The following is a 20,909-nucleotide window of genomic DNA, read 5'->3' as shown; positions in this document are numbered from 1 at the left end:
TTCAGCCGGTCACGTGCCCGTGCCGCTGTCATGGCTGACCCGGAGAGCAGCAAAGCTCTTAGCGGACTGCTGAACGGCATCGCGCAGAGTAGATACTATGGCAACGAGGAGATAACGGAGGAGCTGCTCAAGAGAGAGCTGTACCCGGAGCTGCCGCCCGACCAGTTCAGAGCCCTGCACGACAAGATGCTGGGCATCATCAAGGTACCGGGAGGGACCACTGAGTGGCGGGGGGCGGGGGGCGGGGGGGTGCAATCACTTATACCCGCGGGGGGAAGTCTGTCAATAAGGGAACACCTTCTGATGGACAAAGCCAATGAAGAGAGTCTGCCCCTGGATATTGGCATGTGTGGGCTCTATGGCATCAGGGATGCACTGGTATCAGCGCCTCCTGGGCAGATTGGCAGCCAGTCAGGGCTGTGGTTCCTTGTCTACGTCTACAGCTGCGGATGTTCCTCAGGAGATCTGGCTGAGATCCATTGCATGCGCCCAACTTTTTGGATAGTCTAAGAGGGACACATAAAGGTCATTATGTGAAAGATCCATTCTTCCTGCCTGTCTGTGCGCTGAAATAGTTTGTGTTTATACAATAGTACTACATCTATCTGAATATATACTGTTCTAAACTCCAAAATGCATCAAATAATGAAATATTATACAGGACGAGCTCTATTCTACCAATAGGAGCCAGACAACAGTATTGTAAATGTAATAATGCAGAACAGAAAGAGGGACATTAAAGGAGCAAAGATGGACAGGGGTCAAAAGTAGGCACTGTAATTCCAGAAGAGGTACGCTTGAGACCACCCAAAATGGATCACAGGAGGTGGTCCGCTGCTCTCCCCCCGTGCATTGCAAAGGCTGAAATCTGCCGGTAAAACCCGCAGATTCTGCTGTGACTGAGAACCCGCAGAGCAGGGCGCTTTAGGCTACATGCACACGAGCGTATTTTGTTTCCGTGTCCGTTCCGTTTTTTTTGCAGATTAGATGAGGACCCATTAATTTCAATGGGTCAGCAAAAAATGCGGACAGCACACCATGTGCATCAGTATGTCCGTTCTGTAGCCCCACAAAAAAAATAGAACATGTCCTATTCTTGTCCGTTTTAGGTATTGTATTGTTACAATGGATCCGCATACGGATGTCATCCATTTTTTTTTTTTTTTTGCGGACCGCAAAACACATACGGTCGTGTGCATGTAGCCTTACACTGCAGGTTTTCGTCACAGTTAGCGTTGAGTGAATCGAGCTTCAGAGCCAAGAGCCTAAGGCTACTTTCACATCTGCGTTTTCCTTTCCGGTATTGAGATCCATCATAGGATCTCAATACCGGAGAAAAACGCTTCAGGTTTGTCCCCATTCATTGTCATTGGTTGCGGACAGAAAACAGATACAAGCAGCGTTTTTCTGTCCGTCATGGGATGCGGAGCAAGACAGATCCGGCATGACACACAATGCAGGTCTTGGACACAAAAGAAAACGCATCCGTCACCCATTGACTTACAATGGTTTTAGTGCCGGATCCGTCACGGCCATCTTACAACTGGATTCGTTCATAGCGGATTCTGACGGTTGTATTATCGTAACGGAAGCATTTTTGCTGATCCATGCGAAACTTCGGTGAACAACTTCGGGATTTGATTTTTCAACTTTAAAACCATATTAAAGCAGGAATCCGAAGTCTTCTTCAGTAGCGGCTGGTACCTCGGTACTGAAGACAACTTCGGATCCCTGTTTTAAAATTGAAAAATCAAATCCCGAAGTTGTTCACCAAAGTCTCGCGATAACTAATTGCCCTCGCTGAATCTCTGTACCGCATTCAAACCAAGTTTTGAGCGAAGCGACTTCAGATCTTGGGTCCGAAGCTCGATTCGCTCCACACTAGTCGCAGTGTGTGAAATCTCATTCACTTTGCAGGTGCTGTAAATGCTGATGAGAATTCGCCGCGTTTATACCACGTATGGACGTACCCGTCATTGAGGGGCAGCAGCATCTCATGGATACGGTGACAGAATCACCTTAAAGGGGTTGGCTCATAGCAGTCATTGGTGGTATATTGCTAGGTTATGCCATTATGTCAGATAGGTGCAGGTCCCAGAAGGGGCCCCTGAAGTGAAGAAGAGCGCCGCGCCATTCATTGCTATAGGAAAGCCAAAATAAACAGAGGAAGCTCACTCGCAAAGGCCTGAAATCTGCATCTTTATGATGTATACTTTCTCAATGTGTTAATCCACCCACATTGTTGTTTCAGACGAGCGTGTCCAGTGCGGAAATCACGCTTCGTGTGTGGGAGCGTGATTCTCCGTTGTGGACACTGCCCTTTTCGCAGAAGCACACAGCATTAGGCCCCATGCACACGGCAATTGCGGTCCCTAATGCAAGGGCAACATCCGTGCAGGGGGCCGGACCCATTCAACTTGAATAGGTCCGTGGTCTGTCCGCACCGCAAGAAAAAATACGGAACAACGGAAAGAAACACCACAGAAGCACTCCGTAGTGCTTCAGGTGTTCCGTTACGCATCTCCGGAATTGCGCGTCCGCATCCGTCAGGCCGTGTGCATGAGGCCTTATACAGATTTATAATGCTGTATTTCTCTATATGACCTTGCTCCTACAAAAATAGAGCTCAGGCACAGAAACGTGTGCCGCCCGTGCTGCGGACCACAAATTGCGGTCTGCAATGCATGGGCACCGACCGGGTGCCTGCTGTCTGCGGACGCGGACCCATTCACTTGAATGGGATCTGCGATCCTCTGATCCTCACCGTATCTTCCTGATTGCAGACCCATTCAAGTGAATGGCTCCGCATCCGTCATATGGTGCGTGCACATTCATGTGCATGAGCCCTTAGGCCTCATGCACACGACCATTGTGTGCATCCGCGGCTATTGTATCGTTTTCTGTGTTTTTCTGCGGACCCATTGACTTTCAATGGGTCCGTGGAAAAATCGGATAATGCACCGTTTTTCATCCGCATCCGTGTTTCCTGTCCGTGAAAAAAATAGGACCTGTCCTATTTTTTTCACGAACAACGGTTCGCGGACCCATTCAAGTCAATGGGTCTGTGAAAAAACACGGATGCACACAAGATTGTCATCCGCGTCCGTGATCCGTGTAAGTTTTTTTTCAATCATTTTTATGGCAAACTTGACTTAGAATTTTTTTTCACTTTTCATGTCCGTGGATCCTCCAAAAATCAAGGAAGACCCACAGAAGAAAAAACGGACACAGATCACGGAACTACGGAACCCGTTTTTGCGGACCGCAAAAAAAAGAGGTCGTGTGCATGAGGCCTTATACTGACATAATGCTGTCAGTGTAATTCAGTACTTACAGATCATGCAGAGACACCCAGCATTATAAATCAGTATAATGCCGTCCACTCCTCAGAAAAGAGCATTGTCCAGAACAGAGGATCACACCCACGCGCAGCGGGATTTCTGGACTGGACACGATCGTCTGAAACAGGCCTAAGGCTAGAGGCATATGGTGCGTTTTACGTGGAGATTCTCCGCTTGGATTTTCCTGCAGGAAATCTGCAGTGTAATCTAGTACCAGCAAAGTGAATGCGATTTGCCAAATCTCATGCACGCTTTGTTTTTTTTACATGTAGAACTCCGCACCATGTGCAGGCTCCTTAAGGGCATATGCACACATTTCCGCAGGAAAAACATAAAAAAAGCACATAAATCCGCACTATTTATTGAGGTTCTTCTCTGTCATCCTTCACGATGGCATTTACGCAGAGATGACCCTCCTCCCACCAGGTAGGGACAGGAAGAATAAATTGGATCCTCCTCAGTGTCTGCTGTCCCTTCCAGGTCACTTCCTGTGGTGGCAGAGGTGTTTGGGTATGTCTACCAGGTGTGAGGATGACGGGAGACGTGGGTGGGGTGCTTTCCCGGAGGCCACCTGCAGTGATAACCTCAGGATGCCCGGGCCTGAATGCTGGTGTTCCCAAGGGGCTCCTCTTCAGTCCAGCTGCACACGGTGAGTGGACACTCATGGAGTCCTTCCTGCCGTCTCCGCCCTTCCACTGTCCAATACATTGACCTCCAGCGGATGACCTCATTAGGGGCCTGAGTGAGGTCACTGTGTGGGTGCTGACTCGGCGTGGTGCTGCGTGCATGGCTTTGGCTTGTAGATCTGGCTGTAAGAATAAAGGCGGATGTCGCCGTCTGTTCTGGGGTCTAGAGGTAGGAAACCTATAAAGAGGTTCAGTTTATGCTGGGCGGTCTTTCGGCAAATTTGTCTGAGTGGGAGACCACGTAGAAACCGCTCGGGGCTGTGGAACTGGTCACTGTTCAGTGAACAGTTTTTTTTTTACTATACGTTTATTCCATTCCCTCTGCCTAGTTTTGTTAGGCTACATTCACACGAGTGATAAAACCGACTGTCAGCAACGGCGAAATTGTCCGTCGTGTGCATGTAGCCTCCGAGTCATAAGGCCAGTTCTTAGAAAACTAATCGGCACCAAAAACCAAGTAGGCCTCTTGCACACGAACGTTGTGTGGCTGTATTGCGGCACCGGCCCGTGTGCACTCCGCATCACGCATGCGGACCCATTCACTTGAATGGCTCCTCAATCACGTAGATCCAGAACGGAAGCACTACGGAGTGCTTCCTTGATGTTTCTGTCCGTGCCTCTGCACCGCAAAAAATAGAACTTTTTCTATTTTTTGGCGGTGCGGATGGATCACGGACCCATTCAAGGTGAATGGGTCCCGATCGCTGCACGGACGTTGCCTGTGCATTCCCAATGCATGGAACGGATGCACAACATTCGTGTGCAAGAGGCCTTAAAGGGGTTGTCACATGAAACACATTCTACAGTTTTCAAACCTGGATCTGAATACTTTTGTACAATATACGTTCTTACACCCTACAGAAGGGCACCATACTTAAAAGAGCGGTCTAGTCTCTATCAAACCCCTTTCATTTAAAGGCATTGTCCCACGAAAAATATTCTACATATTTTAAACCAGCACCTGGATCTGAATACTTTTGTAATTGCTTGTAATAAAAAAAATTGCATATCCATTATCTGTATAGCGCCACCTGCTGTTTGTTCTTTTTTTCTTTGTCCTATTTACGGAGATGGCCGCACATACTCAGTTTCATCCTTCAACTGCCCCCTGAGCTGCGATAGGGAGAGCTGAGACACGCCCCCTGAGCTGCGATAGGGAGAGCTGAGACACGCCCCCTGAGCTGCGATAGGGAGAGCTGAGACACGCCCCCTGAGCTGCGATAGGGAGAGCTGAGACACTCCCCCTGAGCTGCGATAGGGCGAGCTGAGACACGTCCCCTGAGCTGCGATAGGGAGAGCTGAGACACGCCCCCTGAGCTGCGATAGGGAGAGCTGAGACACGCCCCCTGAGCTGCGATAGGGAGAGCTGAGACACGCCCCCTGAGCTGCGATAGGGAGAGCTGAGACACGCCCCCTGAGCTGCGATAGGGAGAGCTGAGACACGCCCCCTGAGCTGCGATAGGGAGAGCTGAGACACGCCCCCTGAGCTGCGATAGGGAGAGCTGAGACACGCCCCCTGAGCTGCGATAGGGCGAGCTGAGACACGCCCCCTGAGCTGCGATAGGGCGAGCTGAGACACGCCCCCTGAGCTGCGATAGGGCGAGCTGAGACACGCCCCCTGAGCTGCGATAGGGAGAGCTGAGACACGCCCCCTGAGCTGCGATAGGGAGAGCTGAGACGCACCCCCTGAGCTGCGATAGGGAGAGCTGAGACACGCCCCCTGAGCTGCGATAGGGAGAGCTGAGACACGCCCCCTGAGCTGCGATAGGGAGAGCTGAGACGCGCCCCCTGAGCTGCGATAGGGACAGAGCTACAGGAGAAAAACATGCCCCCCTGAGGAAGGATTCGTCCTCCTGAACTAACAGCTTAAAATAAATCTAGCAGAGCAAGTGGAGCAATGAATGCTGAGTTCTCTGGATCCATGTGAGGTACAGGGCTGGTTCTAGCTTTGTTAGAAAGAGATTGTCATGTACTATATGATGTCTGATTTTAATTTTTTACAATAATCATGGAATAATACCTTTAATGGGTAATTTTGCTAAGCCAAACTTCCTAGAAAAGAAATTATGATCATTATGAAATGTATGACCAATATTTCTAAGGATTTAGGGGGCAGTGCTCCAGACTAAAAAAAATACCTAGTAGTCATTGGCTCCTGAACTGAAAAATGTAGTCGCCAAATCGAAACCAAATCAAAATTTTGGTATCGTGACAAAGTGGACAGTGCAACCTCCCCAAAAGATCCCTCTAACCCCCTGCTGGGACTGTATCCTTAATACAGGGGTGCAGGAAAACCTCAGCACAGCCTCTGCACGCTCCTCTGGCGGGCCCCATAGCCACAAAGAAGCCAATTGAGCTCCATAAGTGCTCACAATAGATTTGCATCAGATATACTTGCTCTCAAATCAATATAATAATGGGGCCACAAAAGGCACAAAGTGCGGCAGACAAACTGAAAGAATTCGCAAGACAACCAGTGGAGCCGTCGCGGTCTCCTCTACCGCAGCGAAATGTGCACACAAGGGCTAGCACTGCCTCAGACACTGTAGTCCCTGCAACAGCTCCTGAAGATGCTCAGGATGAACCCACCCTTAAGCAAGTAACAGCCAGGGCCGGCGCTTCCATTAAGGCAAGGGGGGCAATTGCCCCCGGGCCCCCAAGTCCTTAGGGTCCCCCGCCGGCCCTAAATATATTTCCGTGGGGGCAGCGGCGGCAAGACAGTCACACAGGGAGATGAGTGCTTCCATTGTGGAAGCGCTCATCTCCATAGTCATCTGTATCGCCGTCCTCAGGACAGCGATATAGATGCCTGTGCTGCGGGGCAGGGGAGGGAGAAGCGTGTCCCTTCCCTGTTCCTCTGATAGGCTCGGCCTAGTGCTGGCAGCCTATCAGAGGCCGGCGCAGGCGGCGTGATGACGTCATCGCGCCGCCTGAGCCGTACAGCGCGGGACACGGGCTGGAAGAGGCCTGCATCGCATCGCTGACATGGAAGTAAGTATAAGTGTTTTTTTTTTTTTTGTGTACAATACTGGTGGCTACTGATATGATGGGGGGCTCTGGCTACTGGCACATGATGGGGGGGCTCTGGCTACTGACACATGATAGGGGGGGCTCTGGCTACTGACACATGATATGGGCGGGGGCTCTGGCTACTGGCACATGATATGGGCGGGGGCTCTGGCTACTGGCACATGATATGGGCGGGGGCTCTGGCTACTGGCACATGATATGGGCGGCGGCTCCGGCTACTGGCACATGATATGGGGGGGGGCCTCTGGCTACTGGCACATGATATGGGGGGGCCTCTGGCTACTGGCACATGATTGGGGGGCATCTATGGGGGCACATTTTACTGGCACATTATTGGGGGACATCTATGGGGGCACATTTTACTGGCACATTATTGGGGGACATCTATGGGGCACTTAATACTGGCACATTATTGGGTGGCACTTTGGGGCACTTCTTACTGGCACATTATTGGTGGGCACTATAGGGGCATCTACTGAGGCCACTAAGAGGTATTTTATATAGGGGGCTCTGTACAGTAGCATTTTATACTGTGACACATTATGGTGAGTACTATGGGGTCATCTATGGAGGGCACTAAGAAGGGGTATTTTATACTTACAAATTATGGGGCACACTGAGGGCATCTACTGGGGCACTAGATATGGGGCATTTTATACTGGTACATTAAGGGGGCACTAGGAGGGAGGGGGGAGAGGAGCACTATGGGGGCATTTACTGGGGGCACTATATAGGGGTATTTTATACTGGCACATTATGGGGGCACTATTTGGAACATTAGCTCAACTGGGAGCATTACAAGGGGGTACGGTATTTTTTGCACTGTCACATTATAAGGAGAATTATTTCTACTGAGGGGGGCTTTATTACTCCCCCATGGTATGACCCCCTAGTAGCAGCACCAGCCTCTCCCTGCTCTGCTATCCCTCTGCCCTTTCTCCAAATCCTTATTATGAAATCTTTCTCATTAGGATAAAACACATCAGCTCCACCGAGCCCCCGGCCAAAGTGTTGAAGTGGTGTCCGAGATCCCAAAGGGCCAAGCCAAGTAATTGTAAGTTTTCACATGGAATATGTTTGTTATACACATATAGCATACACTGTGCCACACAATATACAGTTTCTTCTGAGGCTAGAGGCTATTACGGCCTGCAAGACGTCTCTTTCAGGGAAACTGGATGAAGTTAAGATTGATCTAGGCCTCCTGCGTCAAGACATGCATAATTTTTCCAAAATGCTGAAGAACGTATATCGCGCATTGAAAATGCAACAGCAACTGTTCCCAGATCCATATCCGAGCTTAACACTAAAGAAGAACTCTGGAAACAGAAAGGGGATGACTTGGAAAATAGACTCCGGAGAAATAATATAAGAATCATCGGCTTGCCTGAAAGAGCAGAGGGTCGTACTCCAGATGAGTTTATAGAGAAGTGGATTAAAGAACTTTTCGCGGATGCAAACTTCTCTTTGGCATTTGCAGTTGAAAGGGCTCACAGGGTGCCGGCCAGACCTCCGCCACCTGGAGCCCCACCCCGACCCATGTTTGCAAGATTTCTTAATTGCAAAGCTAGAGATAGGATATTGGCTTTAGCCAGAAGACGACAAGAAATCAAATATGATAATTCCAGAGTTTCCATCTTCCCAGACATTTCCATGGAGCTGCAAAAACAACGTGCCACCGTTATGGATGTAAAACGGCGGCTGAGAGAAGCCAACATACCCTACTCCATGGGATATCATGCGAAATTAAGAGTGGTAGACGGAGATAGAGCGGTTTTCTTCACCTCTCCCGGAGAAGTTGCTGAATGGCTAGCCTTAAGGCGAAGATCACCAAGACAAGGGAATCCTCTAAGGACTGGTCACCAGATGGCGCCATCGGACTGGCTAGGCTAAGTTGAAATGTTTTTAATATGATCAAATACAGCTCCCTGTTCATTGTTACATGTTACAGGGCTGCCTCAACCATATCTTTATGCTTAACTAGAGGTATTAAAGTAGTTACTGCAGCCTGCATGCCTCTGTCAAACCATCACCAATGATGGAGGCATCCCGGTTTCACTGGCCTAGAGTCTGGTATTGAAAGGAGCCACACCAGACTCAACATTTACTCAGCAAATACTTTACAGTCAAGGAGTACAGTTGGTATTTCTAGTTTTCTAAGGTTTCTATGTTCAAGGTTGCTCAAACAAATTTGCTATACCTTATCGCAACTATTGCAATTTGTTCAGCTCCTGATATTGTTAAGATTCACAGTTTAGGATCTAGTTTTTAATGTTAATACACACATGCTCAGTATCACAGCCATCGCGATATGTCTAGCTCCTGACAACATATTCACGCCCAGGATTCTATGGCTAAGTTGAAAATTCTTTCATGGAATGTTAGGGGATTAGGGACTCCACAAAAACGATCAATGGTGCGCTCTTTAATTACAAACTCCAGCCCGCACATACTGTGTCTTCAAGAGACACATCTCACACCTATTACATCTCTGGTTCTGAAGAAGCCTTGGGTACAATGGTGCGCACACTCCTACCATTCCTCTTCCTCAAGGGGGGTGTCTCTATTAATACATAAACAGCTAAGATGGGAGGCAAAAGAACTAGCTATTGATAAGGAAGGCAGATATGTCTTTGTACACGCTCTTATTGACAATGTACATTATGTTTTACTGAGCTTTTAGAACCCTCCCCCTGGCTCCATGCAGATTTTACACCTAGAAGCCACCTTTGCCGCAGCACACCCACACGCTAAAATACTTTGCATGGGAGATTGGATCGCCACAATGATGTGGCAGTCCTGTTCATTACAAGGAACCCCCCCCCCTCACAGCTAAGCAGATTCTTAACAGAATTTAGATGGCATGACCTCTGGTGGTCTAGATATCCCAGGTCTAGAGTATATTCATGTCAAAGTAGCAGCCACAACTCCCTAACCAGGATAGACTATGTACTAGGTAATGAATCAACATTGTTAAATTCGAGGTCCATAACGTACTTGCCCCGGGGAATTTAGGATCATTCACCAGTACTTGGCACATTGATTCGAAGTGTTCCCTCAATAATGTACAGAGTGAACATACACCTATTCTGATTGAACCTCATGAGCGCATCAGATGGGATATAATATCAAATACAGGAGTTACTTAGAACACATGAAATCGAATCCAACATCGGGCTGTTTAGGACATAGGGCATACAGGTACGCCCTGATGTCCCGGTACTTAAGGACACAGGGCGTACCTGTACGTCCTATGTATTTCCGATCACCGCCGCGCAGTGATCGGAACTGGGTGCCTGCTCAAATCATTGAACAGGCACCCGGGGTCCCGTGACCCCAATTAAGACCTGTGGTTTGCGGCTTTTACATGTTGCGGTGGGCGGTGGTGCCATCGGGTCCCCGTGGGGCTGTAGGGTGGACCCGATGGTATGGAAGCCAGCGTGATGCCTTCCTGTGACTAGCCTGTGAGATCCAGCCCCCTGGATCTCACAGGCCGGAAGCTGTATGAGTAATACAGCCAATGCATTCCAATACAGAAGTATTGGAATGCATTGTAAAGGATTAGACCCCCAAAAGTTGAAGTCCCAAAGTGGGACAACAAATAAAGTGAAAAAAAAAGTTGAAAAAATAAAGTTTTCCCCCCAAAAAATTAAAAGTTTCAAGTAAAAAAAAATTCAAAACGTCATTTCCCCCAAATAAATGAAAAAAAAGTGTAAAAATTAGACATATTGGGTATCGCCACGTCCATAATAACCTGCTCTATAAAAATGACCTAACCCCTCAGATGAACACCGTAAAAAAAGCCATTTTTTGTCACCTTACATCACAAAAAGTGTAATAGCAAGCGATAAAAGTCATATGCACCCCAAAATAATGCCAATCAAACCGTCATCTCATCCCGCAAAAAATGAGACCCTACCTAAGATAATCGCCCAAAAACTGAAAAAAATATGTTTCTCTGACTATTGAGACACTAAAACATGATTTTTTTTGTTTAAAAAATGAAATCATTGTGTAAAACTTACATAAATAAAAATAAAGTATACATATTAGGTATCGCCGCGTCCGTAATAACATGCTCTATAAAAATATCACATGACCTAACCCCTCAGATGAATACCGTTAAAAAAAAAATAAGTGTACATATTAGGTATCGCCACATCCTGTCACGGCCATGCCCATGACCGTGACTCCTTTACCGCATGCAGTTGCCTGCGGTTTTGTATGGGTTTTCAACCACGGGTGAGGGCCGCTTGTCTGTGGCCTCACTTGTGGTTGCCGCGGGCAACCAGTGTTGTATTTTGCAGCAGAGCAGCCTGAGCGTCGCTAGCTACCTGGCATGCGGTCACACCTAGCTACCTTTATGTTAGGTGTGTGTATGTTATGCACGTTGTATGTTTTGTGTGCACTTCCCATTTATGTGTCTTTCCCTTCTGTGGTACTAGAAGGGTTAACTTCCTTCCCAGTGTGTGTGTGTGATGTCACTGGGTGTGTCCAACCCTTGGGTGTGGCCACTTGGGCCTATATAGACCCTCTCTCTAGCAGGGCTCAGTAGGTTGCTTCAGTCTTGCTAGCTGAAGCAGCCTCCTGTGTTTTCCATCCGCCTGTGAGAGCCACCACTGTGGTCATAGTTTATGTTTATGTTTTCCTGTACTATTTAGTGCTGCCATGTATCTGGGTTCCGGTGTGTGGATGAGTTTGTGCTGACGTCTGTCTGCTATTTGTGGACTTCAGCTTTCTTGCACACGGATCCAGTCAGCAGGGCTGTGGCAGGTGGCTGGAACTAGTGCAGCACCTGCCATATACATAGGCTGTTTATGTTTCCCCTTTTCCAGCAGCTTGGCCGTTGAGACTCCTGCTCCTCCGTGCTTAGGAGGAGTGGGTTGTCTTACTCAGCTCCTAGCTTAGGGCCATCTTGAGGGCTAGCAGGGACTTCTAGGTTCCGGAGCATGAGCCCTCCTACCATCAAGGTTGGCTCATGTAGCTAGGAGTCAGGGTCAGGTTAGGGATGCGTTTAGGAGGTGACCTGCTCCCTAATCCTGTCTTCTTGGTCAAGCAGCCATAACATCACCTGGCTCCACACGGCTGAGGATTTCCCCCATCCTCAGCCGTGACACATCCGTGACAACCTGCTATATAAAAATACCACATGATCTAACCTGTCAGATGAATGTTGTAAATAACAAAAAATAAAAACGGTGCCAAAACAGCTATTTCTTGTTACCTTTCCTCACAAAAAGTGTAATATAGAGCAACCAAAAACATATGTACCCTAAACTAGTACCAACAAAACTGCCACCCTATCCCGTAGTTTCTAAAATGCGGTCACTTTTTTGGAGTTTCTACTCTAGGGGTGCATCAGGGGGGCTTCAAATGGGACATGGAATCAAAAAACCAGTACAGCAAAATCTACCTTCCAAAAACCGTATGGCATGCCTTTCCTTCAGCGCCCTGCCGTGTGCCCGTACAGTAGTTTACGACCACATATGGGGTGTTTCTGTAAACTACAGAATCAGGGCCATAAATATTGAGTTTTGTTTGGCTGTTAACCCTTGCTTTGTAACTGGAAAAAAAAATTTTTTATGGAAAATCTGCCAAAAAAGTTACATTTTGAAATTATAGCTCTATTTTACATTAATTCTTGTGGAACACCTAAAGGGTTAACAAAGTTTGTAAAATCAGTTTTAAATACCTTGAGGGGTGTAGTTTTTAGAATGGGGTCATTTTTGGGTGGTTTCTATTAGGCTACTTTCACACTCTGAACGGATGCGAACGCCTGCATTATCGGAGCGGATCCGTCTGATGAAACATCAGACGGATCCGCTCCGAACGCTAGTGTGAAAGTAGCCTTATGTAAGCCTCACAAAGTGACTTCAGACCTGACCTGGTTCTTAAAAAGTGGGTTTTTGAAAATTTCTGAAAAATTTCAAGATTTGCTTCTAAATTTCTAAGCCTTGTAACATCCCCCCCAAAAAAAATATCATTCCCAAAATGATCCAAACATGAAGTAGACATATGGGGAATGTAAAGTAATTATTTTTGTAGGTATTACTATGTATTATGGAAGTAGAGAAATTGAAACTTAAAAATTAGCAAATTTTTGGCAAATTTGGTATTTTTTTTATAAATAAAAATTAATTTTTTGACTCCATTTTACCAGTGTCATGAAGTTCAATATGTGACGAAAAAACAATCTCAGAATGGCCTGGATAAGTCATAGCGTCTTAAAGTTATCACCACATAAAGCGACACTGGTCAGATTTGCAAAAAATGGACTGGTCCTTAAGGTGAAAATGAGCCCGGTCCCTAAGGGGTTAAAAGCTTTTTCTACGTGGGGCACTACACTCTAATATATCCTACATCAAAAGAGACACTAAAAGATCAGAGCTGGAACTGGAGTTTTGGTGCTCCACTCTAAAACAGCAATATATTAGTCACCCGACTGACGCTAACAGAAGTGAGTGGCTGCAAGCGGGGAGACAATACTTAGCAATACTCAAAGATAAAGCTGATAGGAAACTGTTCTTTATAAAATAAACTGATTTTGAACTGGGAAATCAATCGGCTAAGCTACTGGCCCAATTGATCCGACATGACTCGCCCTCTGTGGCGATCCTAACAATTAGGGATCACATAGGACAAGTACTCAGCACTTAAGAAACCATTCTCAGCACCTTCACACATTTTTATTGAGACTTATATAGATCCAATATAACAGCATCCGAAACGGAGATGACTACCTATTTAGAAGATATTTCACTCCCCAAACTCGCCACATCACAAAGTGCCCAATTGGATCAGCCTATTTGCTTGGAGGAGATACTGCAGGCAATAGCAGATCTAAATAACGGGAAATCCCCGGGCCCAGATGGGCTCCCCAAAGAAGTATACGCCAGATATGCAGAGGTGTTGGCCCCCCAACTGCTGACCACCTTTCACTCAGCTCTATAAACGAGACACTTACCGGAGTCGTTTAAGGAAGCCACCATAATACTCCTGCTGAAACCTGACAAGGATCCTCTTGATTTGCGGATTGTATAGACCCATAGCACTGCTAAGTGTGGACTACAAAATCCTAACCAGAATTTTAGCCACTTGTCTCAACCGGGTAATTCTATCATTAATCCACGAAGACCAAACAGGCTTTATACCAGGGAAATCCACCACAGAGAACATAAGAAGGGTACAGGTGGTTACATAGCTGGGATACTCCATGAATGCAGACTGGGCACTAGCGTCACTAGACGCAGCCAAAGCATTCGATTCCATAGAATGGTCATATCTAACTGGCTGTCTTTGCAGCACGCCAGACCTGCAGGGTATTGCGAAGTGAGGTCACAGTTATGGGCAATCGAGGGTTACTCACTATTTGGAGGAGAACCCTGGGCAGGCATGCGGCAGTGAAGGAGAGGTAGACACAAGTTCCTCTGGGGCACACTCGGTATGTAGAGACCTGGCCTGATGTTGGGTGAGGTGCCCTGGATGTTGCAGGTGTTTAGAGTGCCTGAAGCAAGGTCCCTTTTAAGATTCGTGACGCCAGTGCCTGTAACGGTGGCACACCGATTTGTAGGAGTAGTAAATGAGTACGTAGTGGGTAAATCAAACGTTTCTTTACTTGGTGAAAACGGTCTAACTTTGTACAGGCAGTTACAGTTGATAATGATAATGCAGTCCCTTGAACAATACTTCACAAGCAGGTTGTCTTTCAATATAATGGCAGGTATTAATCATGCAAGATACTTGGAGGGTATACAACTAATACTTTGCAGTGCAACGCTGCTCTATCCCCTTCAGCTATTCTAGCTGGCTGGATCCCAAGGCCCGGATGCCTAATTGCTGGCTTAAATCCTTGGTATAAATAATCTTCCTCTAGTATTGGCACTTGCTTTACTTTATAGATCCTCTGCCCATCAGGGTACTTATCTGACTTGTAATATCCTTGCTTGGTAGGGAAGCTGCAGGTTTCTCCCAGGAGGTCCTGTCCTACTACTGGGGTATCTTCTGAGCTAACTGAGGCTCACTTGATCTACAGGCAGGCTAGGGTTCTTCACTAGCCTCCTGGTGGCAACTAGAAGCCTGGACTGTCTTGCTGCATGTCAGGAGGAGGCCCTCAGCATATCTCTGGCTGGTGCCTTCTCACTTCTATCTCCACAGACTCCTGACTATGAACTAACTCCTCCCTGTCTGGGCCTGAACATTTATACTAGGGGCTCCCTATCTCCCTCTAGTGTCTAGGATGCCTAACTACACCCTAATAGGCCTGCAATGCATAATACAGGGGAAACATTGCATGTAAAAACACATAGAAAAATACATTAAAGTGCACAGTTAAATGTAATATTACTGTCCCTAGTGAGCAGGAGTAACACGCAAACCAATTGACCCTTGTGTAGTGCCCACGCCTACCTAGTGGGACACTACATCTTCGAGGCTTTGGGTTTGGAACTCAGTTCCTTAGATGGATCAGTATCCTGTATAGCAACCCGATAAGTAGGCTTCTGGTCAATAGAGAATTGTCGGACAGTTTCCCTCTTCATAGAGGGACGAGACAGGGTTGCCCCTTATCACCACTTTTATTTGCCCTTGCAGTCGAAATCTTGGCTATTGAGGTAAGAAACAGCAATAACATAACCGGAGTAACCATGGGGGATAAGGAGTTTCGAATAGGATTGTACTCTGATGACATGATTTTATATCTATCATCACCTGAATCGTCTCTCAGCAATGCGGTGAATCTGAATGAATTTGGGGACTACTCGGGTCTGAGAATTAACTGGGGTCTTCAATGCTACCATTACTTAAATTAGCCCAAGACCGTCTGGAGAGAAGCTAAATCACTAGCCAAATTTACAGAGGTAGTTTCAGACATACCTTTGTGGGGAAATCAGTCCATACCAAATATACAGGGAGTAATGGGAGCGAATAAATGGAAGTTGGCGGGAGCCAAAACCCTTGGTGATATTTATGATCAAGGAATTATGATGACATTCGAGGCTTTGGCACAAAAATATTATATACCACACACCTATTTATTTTCATACCTACAACTTAGGGCTGCAGTACAGAACAAATTTCCACACGGCAGCACCAGAGTGTCCAAATATCCACTCATAGGAGTTGTTAAAACCCAGGGTCCCAGAGGATTAATATCGGCAATCTACTCACACCTAGTTCGAGCAAAGATTAGCACAGAGCCCCTCCCAGTGATAGACAAATGGAAAACAAAGATACCCACACTCGCAATATCGGATTTATTGGAGTCGCATCTACGAGTATCGCCCGCAATAAATAACAAAATAATCCAACTTTAAATCATCTATCAGTCAATTAACTCCAATTAGGATGTACAGAATGGGTAGAGTGCCATCTACAGCATGTCCGAGGTGTGGGGAACAGGAGGCGGACTTCTGGCACATGATCTGGAGCTGCAACCCAATAGCCGCCTTCTGGAAGGAGGTGATTGATCTTTCCTCATTACTATCGGCTCGGGTGCCAAGCACTCCTGAGATCTGCCTGCTATGATGATAACTGGGATCACTATACAATGATATTCCTAAGGGAATCCCTGTTTATGGCACGTAAATGTGTAGCACTGAGATGGTACAGCCCCAATACACCGAACTTGACCATGTGGAAATTGCAAATAAATCAGATCCTACCCTACATGCTATTGGTATACAAACATCGCAATAAACCACAGAAATTTGATAAAGTTTGGGGATTGTGGTGTGGGGCAGCACAAGCCATGTATTCAACATCGAGAATGCTACAAGCAATATCAGTGGCTCGAGGAGACATGGCTCAGTAGGTGTACCGGGACATTCGTATACATCAACATTGCTACGCTTTAAATGATGTCATAGGGGGTGGGTGGCATTGCAATGGATGGCTAGAGATGCGACTAAGGCCTCATGCACACGACCGGGTTTTTTTGCGGTCCGCAAAAACGGGGTCCGTAGGTCCGTGATCCGTGTCCGTTTTTTCTTCCGTGGGTCTTCCTTAATTTTTGGAGGATCCACGGATATGAAGGAAAAAGTCGTTTTGGTGTCCGCCTGGCCATGCGGAGCCAAACGGATCCGTCCTGATTTACAATGCAAGTCAATGGGGACGGATCCGTTTGACGTTGACACAATATGGTGCAATTGCAAACGGATCCGTCCCCCATTGACTTTCAATGTAAAGTCAGGAGTCCCCATTATACCATCGGATCGGAGTTTTCTCCAATCCGATGGTATATTTTAACTTGAAGCATCCCCATCACCATGGGAACGCCTCTATGTTAGAATATACCATCGGATTTGAGTTAGATCGTAAAAACTCATATCCAACAGTATATTCTAACACAGAGGCGTTCCCATAGTGATGAAGTTAGAATATACTACGAACGGTGTACATGACTGCCCCCTGCTGCCTGGCAGCACCCGATCTCTTACAGGGAGCTGTGATCCGCACAATTAACCCCTCAGGTGCCGCACCTGAGGGGTTAATTGTGCGTATCATAGCCCCCTGTAAGAGATCAGGTGCTGCCAGGCAGGAGGGGGCACACCCCCCTCCCTCCCCAGTTTTAAATTCATTGGTGGCCAGTGTGCCCCCCCTCCCTCTCTTCCCTGTATTACATTCATTGGTGGCCAGTGGGCCCCCCCTCCCTCTCCAGTTTTAAATTCATTGGTGGCCAGTGTGCCCCCCCTCCCTCCCTTCCCTGTATTACATTCATTGGTGGCCAGTGGGCCCCCCCCTCCCTCCCCTGTATTACTGTACATTCATTGGTGGCCAGTGGGCCCCCCCCTCCCTCCCCTGTATTACTGTACATTCATTGGTGGCCAGTGGGCTCCCCCTCCCTCCCCTGTATTACTGTACATTCATTGGTGGCCAGTGGGCTCCCCCTCCCCTCCCTCCCCTGTATTACATTCATTGGTGGCTAGTGCAGCCCCCCCCCTCCCTCCCCTGTATTACTGTACATTCATTGGTGGCCAGTGGGCCCTCCCTCCCCCTCCTAATTAAAATTCTCCCCCCTCCCATCATTGGTGGCAGCGGAGAGTTCCGGTCGGAGTCCCAGTTTAATCGCTGGGACTCCGATCGGTAACCATGGCAACCAGGACGCTTCTGCAGTCCTGGTTGCCATGGTTACTTAGCAATTTTATAAGCATTATACTTACCTTCGCTGTCTGTGACCGGCCGGGCGCTCCTCCTACTGGTAAGTAAAAGGTCTGTGCGGCGCATTGCTTATAGCACAGACCTGTCACTTACCAGTAGGAGGAGCGCCCGGCCGGTCACAGACATCGCAGGTAAGTATAATGCTTCTAAAAAATTGCTAAGTAACCTTGGCAACCAGGACTGCAGTAGCGTCCTGGTTGCCATGGTTACCGATCGGAGCCCCAGCGATTAAACTAGGACTCCGATCGGAACTCTCCGCTGCCACCAATGATGGGGGGGGATTTTAATTAGGAGGGGGAGGGAGGGGGGCCGCACTGGCCACCAATGAATGTACAGTAATACAGGGGAGGGAGGGGGGCCCACTGGCCACCAATGAATGTACAGTAATACAGGGGAGGGAGGGGGGCCCACTGGCCACCAATGAATGTACAGTAATACAGGGGAGGGAGGGGGGGCCGCACTGGCCACCAATGAATGTACAGTAATACAGGGGAGGGAGGGGGGGCCGCACTGGCCACCAATGAATGTACAGTAATACAGGGGAGGGAGGGGGGGCCGCACTGGCCACCAATGAATGTAATACAGGGGAGGGAGGGAGGGGGGGCACACTGGCCACCAATGAATTTAAAACTGGGGAGGGAGGGTGTGCCCCCTCCTGCCTGGCAGCACCTGATCTCTTACAGGGGGCTATGATACGCACAATTAACCCCTTAGGTGCGGCACCTGAGGGGTTAATTGTGCGGATCACAGCCCCCTGTAAGAGATCGGGTGCTGCCAGGCAGCAGGGGGCAGTCATGTACACAGTTCTTAGTATATTCTAACTTGAAGCGTCCCCATCACTATGGGAACGCCTCTGTGTTAGAATATACTGTCGGATCTGAGTTTTCACGAAATGAAAACTCAGCTCTGAAAAAGCTTTTATGCAGACGGATCTGCGATCCGTGTGTGTGAAAGTCGCCTACGGCCACGGATGCGGATGCCAATCTTGTGTGCATCCGTGTTTTTTCACGGACCCATTGACTTGAATGGGTCCGTGAACCGTTGTCCGTCAAAAAAATAGGACAGGTCATATTTTTTTGACGGACAGGAAACACGGATCACGGCCGCGGATGAACAACGGTGCATTGTCCGAGTTTTCAACGGACCCATTGAAAGTCAATGGGTCCGCAGAAAATCACGGAAAACTGAACAACTGTCGTGTGCATGAGGCCTTAGACAGTTACTGTATTATTGGTTAGGCTACTTTCACACCTGCGTTAGGTGCGGATCCGTCTGGTATCTGCATAGACGGATCTGCACCTATAATGCAAACGCTTGCATCCGTTCAGAACGGATCCGTTTGCATTACCATGAACAAAAAATAATTGTTCTTGATAATGCAAACGGATCCGTTTTGACTTACATTGAAAGTCAATGGGAGGCGGATCCGTTTTCAATTGCACCATATTGTGTCAGTAAAAACGGATCCGTCCCCATTGACTTACATTGTAAGTCAGGACGGATCCGTTTGGTTTCGTTTCGTCAGACGGACATCAAAACGCTGCAAGCACCCCTTCAAGCGGCAACTAATGTTTGTAAATGGGATTCCCAGTTCTTTAAAAATGGATGGCGTATCCGTAGATCAGTGGGGGTCCGACTGGTGGTACCCCCTTTGATCAGAGCCATGTTCCTTCAGGCTCAGCTCTGTACTGGTGTCACAGCTTCGTCCTATTCACGTAAATGGGACTGAGCTGTAATATCAAGCACAGCCACTACTAAAAGTACAGAGCTGGGGAAGAACGTGTCACTGGAGCGCCGCGGTCTCTTCACACAACTGGTTGGCTGGGGTGCCCCTTCTGATCTAATATGATGGCCATAATTTTAAATGATTGGGGCGACTACTAAATGTCCTACAACTACAGTGAGGCTAGTGTCTTCACAGAACGCCTGGACGGGGGATCACACGGCCAAAGCTAAAACGCAGATAAATACACGGAATATACAAATGGCCTTATAGGAGTTCATCAGAAGTGCAGCCATATTGTTTTCAAAGTGACTTTTCAAGAACTGATGATGAATGTGTTCATCTGTGTTTTGAAAGCTTTGTCTTGGCCGAAGTAATGAGGCTGCCCAGTTTGCTCGGTGCCAATGTGATTTCTGCGTGTAGCTTACCAGTCAGGAACCTGGTTAGAGTATGGAAATAAGTGCTCATAAAATGCTCCCAGCGCCCTCTTCCAACTCCCTGGCTCTATTCACTGGTCTTATAGGTACCACCTGTCAACTTCTGAAAAGATGGGGTCATGTTCACTGCTGAAGTGATGTGTCCTCAAGTGGCACGTCACTGCTGGGTCACTTGCCGTTTGAGGACACCCTTGAGGCCCGCTTGAAGCACGTCCTGCAAAGGCTGCCAGGCGGAGACTGGAAGACCAGCGAGGGAGCCAGAACAGAGCGATGGGAAGCAGGTGAGTATAGTTTTTCCCATTGGTTAAGCTGACTGGGTGCATATTAACTTTATTTTTATTTATTTTTAAGTCTTATATCACTCCTAGAAAACAGCGGGATGTATTACATTCATCAATTTTCCAGTAACACGTACCTTCAGCTTGGTAGAACATTTACCAATCTGATTGGGGAGGGCTCGCCAGACAGAGGAAAAATCCAACCTGTCTCCATCATTTTTCCTCGGATTTCAGAAGTGCTATCGTGTCTGACAGCCCCG

At 47.6% G+C, this 20,909-nt stretch overlaps 1 protein-coding gene across 1 annotated transcript in view; it reads left to right on the top strand.

The window, feature by feature from the left end:
- COMMD1 (copper metabolism domain containing 1) overlaps positions 1–20,909 on the top strand; it is a 113,477-nt gene continuing 92,568 nt past the window's right edge. The window contains exon 1 of the mRNA XM_040427539.1: positions 1–204. Coding sequence (XP_040283473.1) covers positions 31–204 — 174 coding nt within the window. The 5' untranslated portion in view covers positions 1–30. The remainder of the gene's footprint in view (positions 205–20,909) is intronic.

The sequence above is a fragment of the Bufo bufo genome, chromosome 4 (assembly GCF_905171765.1).
Source record: "Bufo bufo chromosome 4, aBufBuf1.1, whole genome shotgun sequence".
Taxonomy (NCBI): domain Eukaryota; kingdom Metazoa; phylum Chordata; class Amphibia; order Anura; family Bufonidae; genus Bufo; species Bufo bufo.
The sequence above is the reverse complement of the archived record's forward strand: the minus strand, read 5'-3'. Positions and strand labels throughout refer to the sequence as shown.